General features: G+C 36.9%; 1 protein-coding gene across 10 annotated transcripts in view; it reads right to left on the bottom strand.

The window, feature by feature from the left end:
* Positions 1 to 1150: 1150 nt before the first annotated feature.
* Positions 1151 to 17976, bottom strand: part of PPHLN1 (periphilin 1) — a 144062-nt gene continuing 127236 nt past the window's right edge. For all 10 annotated transcript variants that reach the window (XM_081821511.1, XM_081821517.1, XM_081821509.1 and 7 more), the window contains one exon: positions 1151 to 3487. In XM_081821511.1, coding sequence (XP_081677637.1) covers positions 3293 to 3487 — 195 coding nt within the window. In that variant the 3' untranslated portion in view covers positions 1151 to 3292. The remainder of the gene's footprint in view (positions 3488 to 17976) is intronic.

The raw sequence follows: 17976 nt of genomic DNA, 5'->3' as shown, positions 1-17976 counted from the left end.
CCTTAGTTACTAGTCATTCCTTCCGCCGCCACCTTTTTTTTTTTCCCCCACTGAATTGAGTAACATCAGTGCTCTCAAGAGAACAGGCAGGAAGGAGATGGTAAATGTATTGTGTATCATCCGCAAACCTTGGTCTGGGCAGCAGAGTGTGGCCATTACTCACAGGAGCTCCAGGTGCCAGGCTGAGCAGTGTTACAGTTATAAAGTCACCTGGGGGGCCGGCTGCCCTCAACACTGAATACTGTCCACCATGAATACTTCAGGGATGACAAGATCATCATCTCCAAAGTTGCACCAAAGAACTGTTACAGCTTTCTTTGGAGTTTAGGTTCCCTTGCAGGCAATTCTGAAATGAAGCTGAAACCAGTGTATAATATTTGGGCAGTGCATGCGGAGTCCTTTCTGAAGGGGAGTCGGCTTCCCCTTTCTTCAAGAGGTTCTGGGTCTATAAACCGGCTCAGTTGCTAAGTGGCTGAGGGGCTGTGAGAAATCAATATATTTGGCAAAAATAAACATAAAGGTAATATTTTCAAAGGTAGTATTTTCAAATGTTATTCTTGAATAATTAGGAGAGAAAGGATAAAGCTACAAGCACTCAGAATCATTCATTCTGCTGTCAACCTATCTTTTCCTACATTTGTTGCCCATCATCTTTCCCAGCCAGCTTCAGTCATACAGGCCTGTATCTTTCCCTATACCATTCCCCTCTTCCTAGACTTCTATTATGTCCCCTTCTCTGCCTGAAAGTCCTAGTCCTCCAAGACCTAGGAGTCAAATGTCACTTCTTTTGTGAAGTGTCAATGAAGACAAGTACATACAACATTCCAAACTGTGCTAGGAATTGGGTCACAAAGATGTGGTTCCTCCAGAGGTTACTATACAGAGATAGGATTTTAATCCTACTATTTCTGAAACTTAGATTCGTAATAACACAATTATTGAGCACTTGTGTGCTCAATCTGATCTCATTTAATTGCTTGCTCAGATATCAAGACACCTTAAGTCACCAAAGTTAATGGTTTCTCAGTTCTTCCATCCTGCTGCTGAGTAGGTAAACTGAACATTGAGTATTCTTGCAGTAGAGAGTAATAAAAGTCTACATTTCAGGAAAATACTTTAAGCCTGTTAAAGAGAAAAAAAGACAATCCAATTATTTAAACCTAGTTGCTTTATTTTGCACTTTTAAAATTCACAAAAAGCTTCACAATAGTGCTTTCCCCCTGTTGATCATCAAGGCTTTATGGTAAGACAATGAAAAATTTATCATATCAATTGGGCATACTCAAAAACAATGGATAATTTACAAATTTCTTTAATCAAGAACATTTTGCAAAATACACACTCTGGTACATATCTGAATTCAACTATCCTAAAATTGGTCTTTAAAAAGCTGTCAAAAACCAACAGATTTAACACTGACAAGCCTACCAGAATAATGGTGATGGCAAGCTATAAACAGCTTTAAATGTTGAATGTAATTTGGGGAAGGGGAGAAGAAGAAAGTATTGGTTGAACCTACATTTAAATGAGTCTGTAAGTAAAACCTCTAGTTGAATGAATTTCCAGTTTAATGAATTTGTACAAATCCTTTGCCTTGGTGGTAGTGTCTTAACTTTTATTTTTAAACTTGTGACATCTTGACTACAGGAATTAAATCCTGGAATCAGAATATTTAAGGAAAAGAAAAACAAGGGGGTAAGCGAAGAAACAATATCAGTACTTTCTTGGTCTTTCTAAGTGGGTAACAAATAAAATCACTGTTCATAATTAGGGAATTAGACTACCAGAAATGACATGTGGGGTTTAGTTTTATGTACAATATCTAAATGGCAAAAAATAAGAGTTCAAGGCAATCTCATATAGAAAACTTAAGAAAATAATTGTGTTCAAGTAGTTTTTACATTTGTGGAATGGCATAATACACATTATAGGATTCACCAAATGTACTGCTGTTTCTCCTTTTAATATAATTTTTATCTCTTCTGGGGTAGCTCTTTAGATATTATCAATATAGGCCACTAAAGATAACATCAGAATTTGAGAAGAGAATGGAAATGGAAAGAGGATGGGGGGATAATGAAACTGGGTAGTAATAACAAGCATGATTTTTAAGGTTTCCTAATGCCACAGAAATACATATTTTGGCTAAATGCCACTGGTCACCTGAAGGGATCAGGAAATGAGTGGAATATCCTAATGGTCCCAGTTAACTCGTGATTTGGATGGCTCACTCATGAAGAACTGTTTACATAAACCGCTTGGTGAGGGGTAATTGTGCTGGGCTTACTGCCTACTCTGCTTTGTTTCTTTAAAGGACACTTTTGAGGACCCCTAAAAAGGGCATCAGAACAAAGATCTTGTTAAGACTACAAACAGATTAACAAAGGCATCATCTGTAAATGGTTTGATTATGGATATATTATCAAGGACCTTCTTTTTTGAGATGAAAAATATGGGCCTGGGGAAAAAATGAAACTCCAGTACTACTCCCTCATATTCTAAATTTCTCTCTTTCAATTAGAAGATTCTAAAGAAACCTCAATTTGAAAAGAGCTCTCTTTTATTTCAAATTGTCCCTTCTCTTTCTTATATATGATACTGTTTAAGACTCATATCTGTGAGAATGGTTAGGAGTTTCAGGATTATTTTAACAGAAAACATTGAGTTCATTTACTTGGAAAATAGGATTTTATTATGAGGTCTTTTTGAGATTTAAGTGCTGTATTTTATCACAATGAGAATCTCAAAGCAAATATTCTATAGACGCTTAAGTATTCAGTTTATTTGGATAGTATATTTGAACATATTAAAAGTTACAAAGCCTAAAATAAGCAAGCAACAAGTCAATAAAATCAAAACTCAGAATTCTAACATTTCACATGGTATCACTGACTATGAAATGCAAAAAGAGTATAAATGTTTTAAGTGGAATGATCTCTAACCTAATAAATTACACTAGTGTGACCAAAACAAATGATCGCATACTATAGAAGACAAGAGAACATGAGCTGTTCTCCAGGACTGCTTTTTCAAAGCTTGAAAAATTAACTGACCCATCATTTTAGGGGGGAAAAAGAGAAGTATGGATTACGAGGCTCTACATGTAGATTTTAAAATTCTAATTAAAATATCTTAGACTGTTTTAGATGTTTACTTGACACTGGAAAGGTAGTCAACTATCAAAGTATTTCTCTTCATCACAAAAATTCCATATATTAAGGATTTACACAATCCAGGGAAAAAAAACAAACAAACTGCTAGAAACATTTTTGTTGCCTGAGCAAGTAATTTTCTAAAAAGGCTCTCCAAAATCTTGACTAGAAGTGTCATACTCTGCAATGAAATGCTTGAGTTCTTCAACACACCGCTCACCTATTTCATGTAAATTCTGTCTCAATGCAAATTGTACAGACTTTTCTAATGAAGGATCTTTTTCAATCAGCATTTTCACAACCATCCCGAAAGTTTCACAGTCTTGTCGGTAAATCTAGAAAGGTGAAATATATTGTGGTTAGCTAAGAGTAAAAATAATTAGCCAAACACTGAGCTGATTCAGTTAGCAAAATGATGATGCTAAAGCCTAAAAGGGAGATACAATAATACAACTGAACCTCCCTCACCCTTGAGTAGTCACTACTGTCGAATGCTATTTAAGCCTCTATTTCTGAGATTTGCTGACAACGTGAATGAGTAGAAAAACACCGATATGCCACATCATTGACTACAGAAGTTAGGCATGGCATTTGTCAGCATTAGGCAGTCTACTAAAAGGACATCAGACTAGAGAAGAACTAAGAACAAAGGCTTGCTAAGGCACATTCATGGCTTTATTCATTTGCTTGTTTGGAAGAAAAAAGTTTCTAAGCCCCTAACTTTAGATTCTTTGAATCATGAACAGATGACAAATTCAAAATTTTGCTTAGTATACAACAAACAAAAGACTAAAGTATCTATTTGAAAAAAAACTTTTTAAGTTATAAATATTTAACCACAATTAAAGTCACCAAGGCAGAGTTAAGATCAAAACAATGTTATATACAGATGTTCCTTTATGTGTATACACATATATGTATATATAAACACACACATATATATTTTACTTCAATATGTATATATAATCTTTATCAGTGGCACTTAGATATTATTCCCTGTCCAAAAATTGCTAGGTTTTCTCCCCACTAAATATCATTTCCTTGATTTGTAGTCACAAAATGCAGTTTAGATTTCTATGCTATTTCTCATACTCTTTAATTCATGTAAAGAAAAATTACAGTTAAGTATCCATGAAAAGTAAGTGAAATACAAATTACCTGATTTTAAAGAACTGTTACATGAATTTTAATTTTTCTAAATATAACAAAAACAATATAACATGCTTATTCTCTGAAAAAGGATTTATTCATTTTGAAAAACTTTAGAAAGAAGTGATTTGAGGGCGCCTGGGTGGCTCAGTTGGTTAAGCGACTGCCTTCGGCTCAGGTCATGATCCTGGAGTCCCGGGATCGAGTCCCGCATCGGGCTCCCTGCTGAGCAGGGAGTCTGCTTCTCCCTCTGACCCTCTTCCCTCTCGTGCTCTCTATCTCTCATTCTCTCTCTCTCAAATAAATAAATAAAATCTTAAAAAAAAAAAGAAAAAAAAAAAAAGAAAGAAGTGATTTGAGACACTACTTGGCTTATGAGTTTTTATTCCTCCAGTGATCACTACTAGTTCTTGTGGTAGTTGCTGCTGTTATTTTTTAAATGTCTGCAATACTTTATCCCTTAACAATAGCTATTTCAAGAAGAATATTTAATTTTAACTCGCAGTCCTTGGTTGCTAAATTGTACTAAATTCATTTCCTTGCTCTTAAAAACCATTCCACAAGCCCCAAGGAAATTAACAGAGTAAGTTCTTCAATGAACACAGAAATTGAAATATGTAAAAACTTAGCTACTTTCTCCATCTCAGCCCCTGCTCCCATATGTTTGTGTGTGATAAGATTTAATCATAATAGCCATTAAGTTTAATTCTCAGCTATCTACACCAACCATTTATCCCAGTTTATCCTAAGGTTTACGTGGTACAGAACTGATATTACTACTCTAACAAACTAACTTAAAAAACAGTACACCATTCATATGATACTACTATATGATGTCAAGGCAACAGAGCACATTGACTGGTTTAAACATAGTACCTAACTCAAGCCAATGCAGTCCCCATGGGGGAAAGTCAGAACCATGATGTTTCATTCCTAGTGGAGGTAAATTCCTTACCAAACCAGTCAGCCCACATAATAACAGCATTCTAACACCAACCACAGGCCTCAGCAGACCACTTTGTGGGTGGCCTGAATTTTACAGGCTTCTTTTTAACAGATGTAGTAGATGAGGATAATGTTACTCTGTGAATTAACCTGCAAATTCTTTAATGTAAATCTGCTGTTTTCCCTAAACTGTAACTCTTCGTTTAGCATATTTACTGAACATAAATGTGCTACAGATTTGCATATCAAAGGTACAAACACATTAAAATGTGTTCATGTATTTACTTAAACTGTAAACTATCACTCTGGAGACAAGATAATACAAGCATTTAAAGATTGTGTTTTACTTTTAATTGTAAGTCCTTTATGAATTATTCATTGTAACAGGCAAATGTTTGTACATTAGTTGACAAGAACAACCAGAACTGCCCAGAGCAACAGAATTCTCTCAAAGGGGTAAATTTTCTAAAAGACTGTTTAAAACGTACTGGTTGGGCATTAGACAGGAAATAATTAGTTTTTGTTAAAGGAAGAACCTCACCCTACAACATTTTATAAATAAAATTCACAACTGTCAGAAACCTATTTCCGAAATCTGTTCCACAGTAAACTCAATCCCAAACAGGAAGGGTGTAGTTATCTGTAGGAGAGCTTGTTTGCTTATGGTCCCTGGCTGGAAATGCATTAATAATCTTCAGATCTGATATCTACAGGCCACACAGGAAGATTTTTTTGTTGTTGCTTTTTCCCCTGATTGAACCTCATCAAAATGGGAAGCAGGTTAAAGTATGGGTGGGGTTTACATAAACTGCATAGAAATGTAGTTAAATTTGCTAGGGTAATGAAAACACTACCCAAATGTGGTTTCATACAATACTTTATTAGAGTAGCCTGTGACAATAGTTAAATTCTCACGAAGTATTTCTAGGAGTAAAGGAAAATGACAAAACCATCAAGGCTTTTTACTAAAATGTTCTTCAGTGACTGAAAGAAGAGTGTCTAGCAAGTTTGTTCTATCTAAAATTGCTCATAATGACATAAAACTCCTCTAAAACGTATATCATTTAGTCCTTACCTCTGTGCCTCCAAAAAGAGAAAACAAATTTTTTTTTTAAAGATTTTATTTATTTATTTGACAGAGAGAGAGATAGCGAGAGCAGGAACACAAGCAGGGGGAGTGGGAGGAGAAGCAGGCCCTCTGCTGAGCAAAGAGCCCTTTGAGGGGCTCAATCCCAGGATCCTGGGATCATGACCTGAGCAGAAGGCAGATGCTTAACGACTGAGCCACCCTGGTGTTCCAGAGAAAACAAAAATTAAGGCAATGTAAGTTGTTAGGAGAATTTTCATTTCAGACAAACCATCTTTAGCATATGCATTAAAATTCTCTAAGAGCATTTTGGTGGAATGGTAGAGATTACAGAGCTGTGCTATCCAATATAGTAGGCACTAGCCACAGCAGTCTACTTAAATTTAGATATATATATGCATATACTTATTTTAATATTTAATTTATATTAACATTAGGAGGTAACTGGGGGTTAACTGTAAAAGTCAGATGTGCATATAGCCTTAAAAGGCTGGAGATTCAAATGAGTTATTCTCTCTGTTGCTGATACCTCATCATTTCATATAATTTCCTTTATCTGAACTCATTTTGTTCAAATGCTCTATGTCCTGTTTCAGAAGAGTCACATCCTAGTGGGAAAGGTAAGCAAAGACAATTAAAACACAGTACAGAGAAGACACTTAGATGTAAATGGTAGTAGGGAAGCCAGAAAGAGCAGACAAGTGGTTCCAAGAGCAGGCTTACTGAGTTCAAATCCTGACTCTACTACCCTGGTAGTAGAATAATGCCCTTCACACCTCTGCCCCCAAGATGTCCACACCTAATCCCTGGAACCTATGAATGTGTTCCCTTATATGGTGTAAGGAAGTTTACAGATATGATTATGTTACAAATTTTGGATAGGGAGATTATCCTGGATTATCCAGCTGGGAAAAATGTAATCACTAGAGTCACTTAAAAAGGAATGAAGGAGAATCAGTAAAAGAGAGGAAATGTTACCACATAAACAGAGATTAAGGGGCGCCTGGATGGCTCAGTTGGTTAAGCATCTGCATTCGGCTCAGGTCATGATCCCTGGAACCTGGGATGGAGCCCCACGTCGGGCTTCCTGCTCAGCGGGGAGCCTGCTTCTCCCTCTCCCTCTGCTCCTCGCCCAGCTCATGCTCTAATAAATAAATAAAATCTTAAAAACAAAACAGAGTTTGAGTGATGCACTTTAAAGATGGAGGAAGGAGCTATCAGCCAAAGAATGCAGGCAACCTCTAGAAACTTACTGGTAAAGGCAAGGAAATAGATTCTCCTCTAGAGACTCCAGAGGAAGTGCAGCCCTACAGACACCTTGATTTGGTCCTGGTGAAACCCATTTCGTACTTTACACATTCTTCTCAAGCTTACATGAAACACTCACCAGGACAGATCACATTCTGGGCCATAAGACACACTTTACCAAATTTAAAAGAACAAATTATTCAAAGTATGCTTTCAGATCACAATAAAATTAAGTTAGAAATCAACAGAAAATGGTTAAAAATCCCAAAACATCTGGAGATTAAACAACATACGTCTAAAATCACAATGATCAAAGAAGTCTCAAGAGAAATTATATTTTGAACTAAATGAAAATAGTTTATCAAAATTTGTGAGATGCAGCAAAAGCAGTACTTAGAAATTTATAGCTTAATTAAGGGGCGCTGGGCGGCTCAGTCAGTAAAACGTCTGCCTTAAGCTCAGGTCATGATTCCAGGATCCTGGGATCAAGTCCCGCATCCGGCTCCCTGCTCAGCGGGGAGTCTGCTTCTCCCTCTGCCCCTCCCCCTGCTCAAGCTCTCTCTCTCTCTCTCAAAAAAAATCTTTAAAAAAAAGAAAAAACTAGAAATTTATAGCATTAAATACATATTAGAAAAGATGAAAGATATAAAATAATCTAAGGTAGGAAACTAGAAAAAGCAGCGCAAATTAAATCCGAAGAGAGAAAAAATAAAAATTCCAATTTCTGCTCTAACAGAAATTAGTGAAAGTGAAAACAGTAACATAGAAAATGAATAAAACCAAAAGCTGGTTCTCTGAAAACATCGAATTGATAGATCTCTAGCCAGGCTAACCAAGAAAAGGGAAGACTAAAGTTATTAATATCAAAATTGAAACAGGGGTCATCACTACTGATCTCATGGACATTAAAAGGATTATCAAGGAGTATCATGAATAACCCTATGCCCACTAATTTGATATCTTAGATGAAATGGACCAATTTCTTGAAAGACACAGTCTACCAAACCCAAACAAGGAGAGGTAGATAATTCGAATAGGCCTACATCTACGAAAAGAAATTGAATCAAGCCTGGGTGGCTCAGTCGGTTAAGTGTCTGCCTTCAGCTCAGGTCATGATCCCAGGGTCCTGGTATCGAACCCCATGTTGGGCTCCTTGCTCAGTAGGGAGCCTGCTTCTCCCTCTCCCTCTGCCTGATGCTCCCCGTGCTTGTGCATGCGTGCTCTGTCAAATAAATAAATTAAAAAAAATTGAATCAACAATTAACCTTCCAAAACAGAAAGCACTAGGCCCAGATGGTTTCAATGGTGAATTCTACTTAACACTAAAGGAAGAAATGATACCAATTCTCTACAATCTCTTTGAGGCCAGCATAACCTTATTATCAAAACCAAAGACATTAGTACGAAGGAAAATTACAGGCTAATCTCTTTCCTGAACACAGATGGAAAAAACAATCTTCAACACAGTATTAGCAAATCCAAGCATATATCAAAAGAATTATGCGCCACACCAAATGGGATTTATCCCAGGAATTGCAAGCCTTGTTCAACATCTGAAAATCAATTAATGCAATCCATCACGTCAATAAGCTAGAAAAAAATCACAGGATCATAAGAATAGATGCAAAAAAAGCATCTGACAAAATCCATGACAAATTGATTCATGACAAAAACTGTTTGCAAACTAAGAATAAAGGGGAACTTCCTCAACTTAATAAAGAAAATCTACAAAAACCCTAAAGCTAACATTACATGGTGAAAAAGTAAACGTTTTCTTCCTAAGATAAGGAACAAGACAAGGATGATCCCTTTACCACTCCTTTTCAACACTCCTGGAAATCCTAGTTAATACAGTAAGACAAGAAAAGAAAATGGAAAGTATACCAATTAGAAAGAAAAAATAAAACTGTGTTTACACTGTTGGTGGGAATGCAAACTGGTGCAGCCACTCTGAAAAACAGTATGGAGGTTCCTCAAAAAGTTGAAAATAGAGCTGCCCTATGATCTAGCAATTGCACTACTAGGTATTTACCCCGAAGATACAAATGTATTGATCCAAAGGGGCATCTGCCCCCAATGTTTATAGCAGCAATGTCCACAATAGCCGAACTATGGAAAGAGCCCAGATGTCCATCGACAGATGAATGGATAAAGATATATATATACACACACACAATGAAATACTACTCAGCCATCAAAAAATTGAAATCTTGCCGTTTGCAATGTCGTGGATGGAACTAGAGGGTATTATGCTAAGCAAAATAAGTCAGAGAATGACAATTATCATATCATCTCACTGATATGTGGAATTTAAGAAACAAGGCAGAGGATCATAGGGGAAGAGAGGAAAAAATGAAACAAGACGAAGCCAGAGAGGGAGACAAACCATAAGAGACTCTTTTTTTTAAAGATTTTATTTATTTATTTGAGACAGAGAGAATGAGAGAGACAGAGAGCACATGAGAGGGGGGAGGGTCAGAGGGAGAAGCAGGCTCCCCGCCGAGCAGGGAGCCTGATGCGGGACTCGATCCAGGGACTCCAGGATCATGACCTGAGCCGAAGGCAGTCGCTTAACCAACTGAGCCACCCAGGCGCCCAAGAGACTCTTAATCTTAGGAAACAAACTGAGGGTTGCTGGAGGGGAGAGGGGTGGGGGGAATGGGGTAACTGGGTGATGGACACTGGGGAGGGTATATGTTGTAATGAGCACTGGGTATAAGACTGATGAATCACAGACCTGTACCTCTGAAACAAATAATACATTATATGTTAATTAAAAAAAATAAATTTTTAAAAATGGGCAAAAAATTTGAGCAGATACCTCACCAAAAAAGACATCTGGATGACAAATACGCACATGAAAAGATTTCAATATCATGTTATTAGGATACTGAAAATTCAAACAATGTGATGAGATATCAGTACACATTTACCAGAATAGTTAAAATCCAAAACACTGACAACCCCAATTTCTGGCAAGAATGTGAAGCAACAGAACTCTCTCATTCATTGCTGGTGGGAATGCAAAATGATACTGGCCACTTTGGTAGACAGTTTAGTGGTTTCTTACAAAACTAAACATACAGTCTGAGCATATGATCCAGCGATGGTACTCCTAGGTATTTACCCCAATGAGCTGAAAACTGTGTTCATGCAAAAACTGCACACAAATGTTTACAGCAACTTTATGCGTAATTACCCCAAATTGGAAGCATGCAAGATATCCTTCAGTAGATAAATGGGTAAACTGTGGGACATCCATACACTAGAATAATTTTTGGTGATAAAAAGAAATGAGCTATCAAAGCCACAAAAAAAGAAGAACCTTAAATGGTTATTGCTAAGTGAAAGAAGTCAGTCTGAAAAGGCCATTCAATGCTTGATTCCCACTACATGACCTCTAGAAACCAGCAAAACTATAGGGACAGTAAAAAGATCAGTGGTTGATAGTGGGGAAAGGATAAATAGGTGCACAGGGCACCTTTAGGGTGGTGAAACTATTCTGCATGATCTATCACATCATACATTTTTCATTGGTGAAAGTTCACAGAACTGTATGATAGAAAGAGTGATCCTTAAAGTAAACTATGGACTGTAGTTAATAATAATGTATCAATACTGGCTCATCAATCCTAACAAATTTATCACAGCAATGCAAAAATGCTAATGAGAGTGGAAATTCAATGGAGAGAGGGAGTATATGGGAACTTTCTTAAAATATTTCTGTAAGCCTAAAACTGCTATAATAAATAAATCCTATTAAAAAATTTTTAAATCACACAAATGAAAAGCAGGGTGGAAAAGTTACCCTCTCTACCTCAGTTTCAGGACCTATAGACCTGACTATGCTATTATAATGATTAAATGAGATCATAAAAAGCACTTAGAATAGTGCCTACTACAAGGGAAGTATTTAATTTGTTAGAAATAGTGATGAAGACGATGAAAAGAGAAAAAACAACTGTCTGTCTAGAGAAGGGAGTATCAGAAAATGGTAGTGAACCGATTCTTTAAACACGGTAAGTTCACTCTAGTAAAATAAGAAGAAGAAAAGGAAACAGCATTTTGGGAAAATTTAATTGGTTTGGCATAGCAAGAGCGTAGAGTGTATTCACTCTCAAAGTAGATCATGAAGAGCTTTTTTTAAAGGAGTTTAGACCTCAACCTATAAATCAATAATTAGCAAATGGGGAAAGAGCTACAAGGAGGAATTGGATCCTTTGGATCTATCAGGGAGAGAAAATGGCTGAGAATTAACATTAAGAGCTCCTGAGGGCCAGGACAATGAATGTCACATGATGTGTTAAAGAAAGATGAGATTAGAGGCTTTACAAGTAATTAAGTAGCAATACAGGGGTGCCTGGGTGGCTCAGTTGGTTAAGTGTCCGCCTTCAATTTGGGTCATGATCCTAGGACCCTGGGATTGAGCCTCAGGTCAGGCTCCCTGCTCAGCAGGGAGCCTGCTTTTCCCTTTCCCTCTGCTAGTGCTCTCTTTTTCTCTCCCACTCTCTCTCCCCCAAATAAATAAAATCTTTTTTTTTTTTAAAGATTTTATTTATTTATTTGAGAGAGAGAGAATGAGAGACAGAGAGCATGAGAGGGAGGAGGGTCAGAGGGAGAAGCAGACTCCCCACCGAGCAGGGAGCCCGATGCGGGACTCGATCCCGGGACTCCAGGATCATGACCTGAGCCGAAGGCAGTCGCCTAACCAACTGAGCCACCGAGGCGCCCCCCAAATAAATAAAATCTTAAAAAAAAAAAAAAAAAGCCATACAGATGTAATAATGTGGAGAATGATGGGAGAATAAAAAAATAATTTTTATTTATTTGACGAGGGAGGGTATTGGGAATGGGAGATAAGTTCAATACCTAGTACATAACTGAGGCACCTGTCAACAGGAAGCAGATTACTGAGTCTGGACTTTGGAAGAAAAAAAACAGAGGAGGAAAGGAGGGAGGGAGGAGGGAGGGAGACTGGGAAGGAAGTACAAAAGGTGGGGGAAAGAGAATTCTTAACATCTTTAGCACTGATGCCAGCTGAGACCACAGGAGTTCCTTGAAATAAGGAGTAAGTTCTTTCTAGCCCCAGTGTTTGATAGAAAGTAGATACCCAGTAAATGTTGAATAAATAGCTAAAGTCTGCTCTGAGAACAAAAGACAGCCAGAGTAGATACCTAGAAGCACCAGTATCAGCCAAAGAAGAGAAAATAAGGAAGACTAAAAACTAGAAAAGAGTGAAGGCACAGGTGCCAAGAAAAACATTTGTAAAAGAATATAGTCAATCAAATGTCAGCGAAAAATCAAAGAAGCTGACAAACAAAACATACTGATCAGACTGGGAAACTAGGGGACTGGCTGGTTAGCTGCAAGAGCAGTTTATTGGCATGGTGGAGATTATAGAGCTGTCTAATACAGTAGCCACTAGCCATATTTGACTATTTAAATTTTAATAAAAATGAAAAATTCGGTTCCTCAGTTCCTAGCCCTATTTCAAATGCTAGTGGCTACCATACTGGACAGTGCAAATATAAAAAATTTCTATCAACACAGAAATTTCTACTAAGCAGTGTTAATACAGAGGATTGAGAAGTGGGAGACAAGGTAAAGATGTAGTGACAAGTGTTGAGCTGGTAAATTAAATAATATATATTTGTAATTATTTTACCGTTAAAGTATACATAAAAGCTTACCACTTTATTTATTTATTTATTTATTTATTTTTAAAGATTTTATTTATTTGAGAGAGAGAGTAAGAGACAGCACAAGAGGGAAGAGGGTCAGAGGGAGAAGCAGACCCCCTGCTGAGCAGGGAGCCCGATGCGGGACTCGATCCCGGGACTCCAGGATCATGACCTGAGCCGAAGGCAGTCGCTTAACCAACTGAGCCACCCAGGCGCCCAGCTTACCACTTTTAAAGGAGCATTGTTAAATATAATAATTAGTATCTGTAAAATGTTCTACAATCTTTTGGTGAAATGTGTATAAAGATGTAAGTTAAAAAAAGAAACTCCAATTGAGGCTTAATATACAAGGAAACATTCATAATGTCTAATGTGTTGATGAGGTCAGGAAAAAAGTAACAGCATACAGATGTTAAATACTGGAGACAAATTTAAACCCTTTAATTTGGGTCTGCAGTAATGCAGAAGGTGTCAAAACTATTGTAATCTATGTTGCTGCTTGTGCTGTATTAATAGAAAAAGATATCGTTACGACTTCCTCCTCAAAGTTGCAGCCCCACCGGCTCTTAAAAGCACAGCAACTGAAAAGAACACTGGTGGTTGCTAAGAAATGCATTATGAACACATGGATTAGATTTCAACACCTACATTCAGTATGTAGGTACAATTATTATGGCCACATAAAAGTAACTCCAAAATTAATGATAAAGTGGAATAATGCTACAAACTCCTAGCAATTGATGTTTGTAAAATTCTCACCCATAAATTATAGATCAATTTATAAATTTACAGGATTGAGGTTAATGATTTTTTTTTACCATTTCTAGCTCATAATACACTAAGTAGACAAAAATAAATGAAGTAATTCCAGAGTCTACACAATCTTTCACTAGTGCCAAAAGCAGATCTCAGAGATTAAATATAGACTCTAGACAAATCTCAAATTAATAATGAGTGAAAAAAGTTGCAAAGGAACTATGTAAACCATGATGCCATTTATGTATGCTTTAAAAACAGTTTGTTTATTTTAGGGATATACACATATATACTAAAAATAGAAAAATATACACAAGAATGACAACTCTAAGAAGGAAAGAAGCCAGCAGGAATCTGAGAAAGGGTTTATATCCATATCTTATTCCTTTAAAAAGAGAAAAAAGTCACAACTCTACTTAATGACATGTATGCTGAAGTATTTAGGAATGAAGTGTACTAAGATTTGCAACATACTTAGACATGCATCAAAAAATAAGATAAATTACTGGATGAATACAGCAATGGATAGGTAAGTGACAAAGCAAATAAAAATGTTAATTATAGAATGTAGATGATGATGGTATGGGTGTGCACTATTTAATTCCTAATATTCAAAAATTTTCATAATAAAATGTTAAGGGGGAAAGAGATCTAAAGCAAAATAGGCCCAATGGTAGGTATATGGCTCTGATCACCTCAGCTTATAAATGAAGGCTCTCTTTTGCTTGGACCCTGGATGATGAGCTTTGCATTTTCTCAATGTGGGTTGAGAATTACAAATATTAATGAATCTGTAAATGCAGATATAGATCTGAATGACAGATAACTGTACCTGCCAACCAACTAAAACTCACCTACTACGTGCAAAGCACTGGATTTGGTCAATAATATAGCACACCCTGCTCAAAGAAGTTAGATTCTAGAAAAAAGAGTAATACATTATGAAAACCATAAAGCAAAATATAGTAAATGCCACAGAGAAATACAAAGTATAATAATTCCAAAGGAAAAATCATAATGGGCAGAGAGGAGGAGGATTAAAAGCACTGAGACAGTGTTAGTATTCCAGGCAACCTGAAAGCTTGGAAAGAAAACAGCACAGTATGCTTTAAAAAAAAAAAAAAAAAATCTTGGGACTATAGAGAAGTTTTAGAAAAGATGGCTGATGGATACACCAGAATCAAAATGGAGCTAGAAATGAACAGGCTGGACTTACGGTTTACCTTATCCTTGGACTTAAAACAACTTATGTTACACTCCAGACATTTTTTTTTCCTCACATCAGACAATAAACCACTGAAGACTGGATTAGAGGAAAACTAATGTATTCATTATGCAATATCCCCTTCAAATCTGATTCAGTAGGCCAGGAAAAATAATGTTGTGTTTAATGTCAGTTATTGGCTTGAGAAAAAAACTGCTAGCATTCAACAAATATAAAAAGGCTAAATCTAAAGAAATATTGTCATAATGAAGATAAACGGCAATTAAATACATTATAAAATAGGTTTAAAAATTCTATTGGCTAATGGGGCGCCTGGGTGGCTCAGTTGGTTAAGCGACTGCCTTCGGCTCAGGTCATGATCCTGGAGTCCCCGGATCGAGTCCCGCATCAGGCTCCCTGCTCAGCAGGGAGTCTGTTTCTCCCTCTCCTGCTCCCCCCCCCTTGTGCTCTCTCTCTCTCAAATAAATAAATAAAATCTTTAAAAAAAAAAAAAATTCTATTGGCTAAGAAAATGATTAACAAATATTTTGCAAAATGACAAAATCTTTCATGTGGCTTTTAATATTTTCATGTCTAAGGACAATATAAATTCTTTAATAAAGGCAAGGAGGGGAAGGCTTAATTTAGACATTTTCCCAAGTGAATGTCTAAAACACTCACCACAATGAAATAGATCACATGTTAACATGGCAAATCAATTCCTTAAAAGATATTTGTCCCTCAGAATGTATTTCCCTTGAATAAAAAAAAAATCAAGTTAAAAGAAGGTGAAATTTCTTATGTATATATTAAACTGATTTTTTACATATAGCTATTTGTTATAAAAATTATTATAGTGGGTGAAATTAGTATAATGTATACCAATGAGTATACAACTAAAAAAAACCTGAGTTATCCAAAGAAAATTTATTTTAATTAAGATTATTTCCAAATCGGGGCGCCTGGGTGGCTCAGTCGTTAAGCGTCTGCCTTTGGCTCAGGTCATGATCCCAGGGTCCTGGGATCGAGCCCTGCATCGGGCTCCCTGCTCAGCGGGAAGCCTGTTTCTCCCTCTCCCTCTGCTTGTGATCCTGCTCTCACTGTGTCTGTCAAATAAATAAATAAAATCTTAAAAAAAAAAAAAGATTATTTCCAAATAAATTTTTAGAAATTAATAGATGATTTTTAATTGCTCATGAGGTAGTACAGTCCTCAAATGATTTAACAGTAATAATCAGAAAAGTGCAATATCCTGACAATAGAAAAGGTCATGCTTTAGATTTGATTAAGCCTAAAAGAAAGCTGGGGCGCCTGGGTGGCTCAGTCATTAAGCATCTGCCTTCGGCTCAGGTCATGATCCCAGGGTCCTGGGATCGAGCCCTCCATCGGGCTCCCCTTTCGGCGGGAAGCCTGCTTCTCCCTCTCCCACTCCCCCTGCTTATGTTCCCTCTCTCACTGTGTCTCTCTCTATCAAATAAATAAATAAAATCTTTAAAAAAAAAGCCTAAAAGAAAGCAAATAATTAGCAACAACTTGTTCCCTAAGTGAAAAATCTTACAGTGGTCTGAGAGATCTAAGAGGAGCAACCTCCATCCATCCAGTTACCCTATGATAGGAGAAATCTGTCAGCAGTAGCAACTAAGCTATTTCCAAAACCCCCTTTACTTCCTCCCAGTTCTCTGGCAAAGTGGGTTGGAGAGAACCCAATATTAAGATTGCTTTAACCTTGTGAAGATATGGAAAAATGGCTCAGAACCTAAAAGTATTGGGGTGCCTGGATGGTGCAGTCAGTTAAGCATCTGACTCTTGGTTTTGGCTCAGGTCGTGATCTCAGGGTCACGAGATTGAGCCCTGAGGCTCCACGCAGAGTCTGCATGGGACTCTCTCTCAAATAAATAAATCTTAAAAAAAGAAAAATAGTAAGAGCCTAAAAGTATTAACAGTTGCCAAGCTTAATCTTTAAGCCCTCAGGGAGGGCTCACTACATAGGAAAAATTCTAGGAGAACGGAAAGGAATCCTAGGCAAAGGTCTCTATGACTAGAAATGGTTATGGGTTACAGTTCTAAAGGGTTTTTTGTTTGTTTAAACATAATAGCATTTAGAAATTATTGGCATACCAGAAACATTAAGTCACTGGCAACATTTTCATATAGCCTTTTACATTATTTTATGTACCAGGAATCCTCACCAGTACTCTGGATAAGTATCCCCTTTTTATAAAAATACTGAAGCAGAGACATTAAAGGGAGTTAGCTGTAAAAAGTACGATATTCACAGTCTAGGTTTCTCATTTACCCTTTCCCATACCACGCTATAATTCAACAAGACTGTCTAAATCCAAAATAGAAATAAAGCCACAACTGAGACTAAATTCTTGGCAAAGATAAATTAATCTGTTTGGATTTGAAGAATGGTGTAAAGAAAGTGGCTTGGAGGAGCCTGGAAGGTAGGTCACTATTATGAGACGAGACATCATTGACATCATTCTATACTTCATCATTCCCTTAGTGAAATCTGAAACTTGGACTATTTCCCCAGTTCCAAGGATGCCACTAAAATAAATTTATAAAAAGTAAACAGGTAAGAGCTATCTTCCTCAGGCTGAGGAAAGTACTACTGTTCTGTAAGGTACTTCTGCTGTAGTTGGTGAAAGAGCAGTTTATGTTTGAAATGGGACATGTCCTATGTATTCTGCAGGGGAGGCTAGTTCTTCTTAGTTTTGTTTTTTTTTTTCCTCCCCAAGTGATTCAGAG

The sequence above is a fragment of the Leptonychotes weddellii genome, chromosome 5 (genome assembly GCF_054177405.1).
Source record: "Leptonychotes weddellii isolate Sample4059 chromosome 5, ASM5417740v2, whole genome shotgun sequence".
Lineage (NCBI taxonomy): Eukaryota > Metazoa > Chordata > Mammalia > Carnivora > Phocidae > Leptonychotes > Leptonychotes weddellii.
Note: the sequence above shows the minus strand (reverse complement) of the source record. Positions and strands in the feature narration are given on the sequence as shown.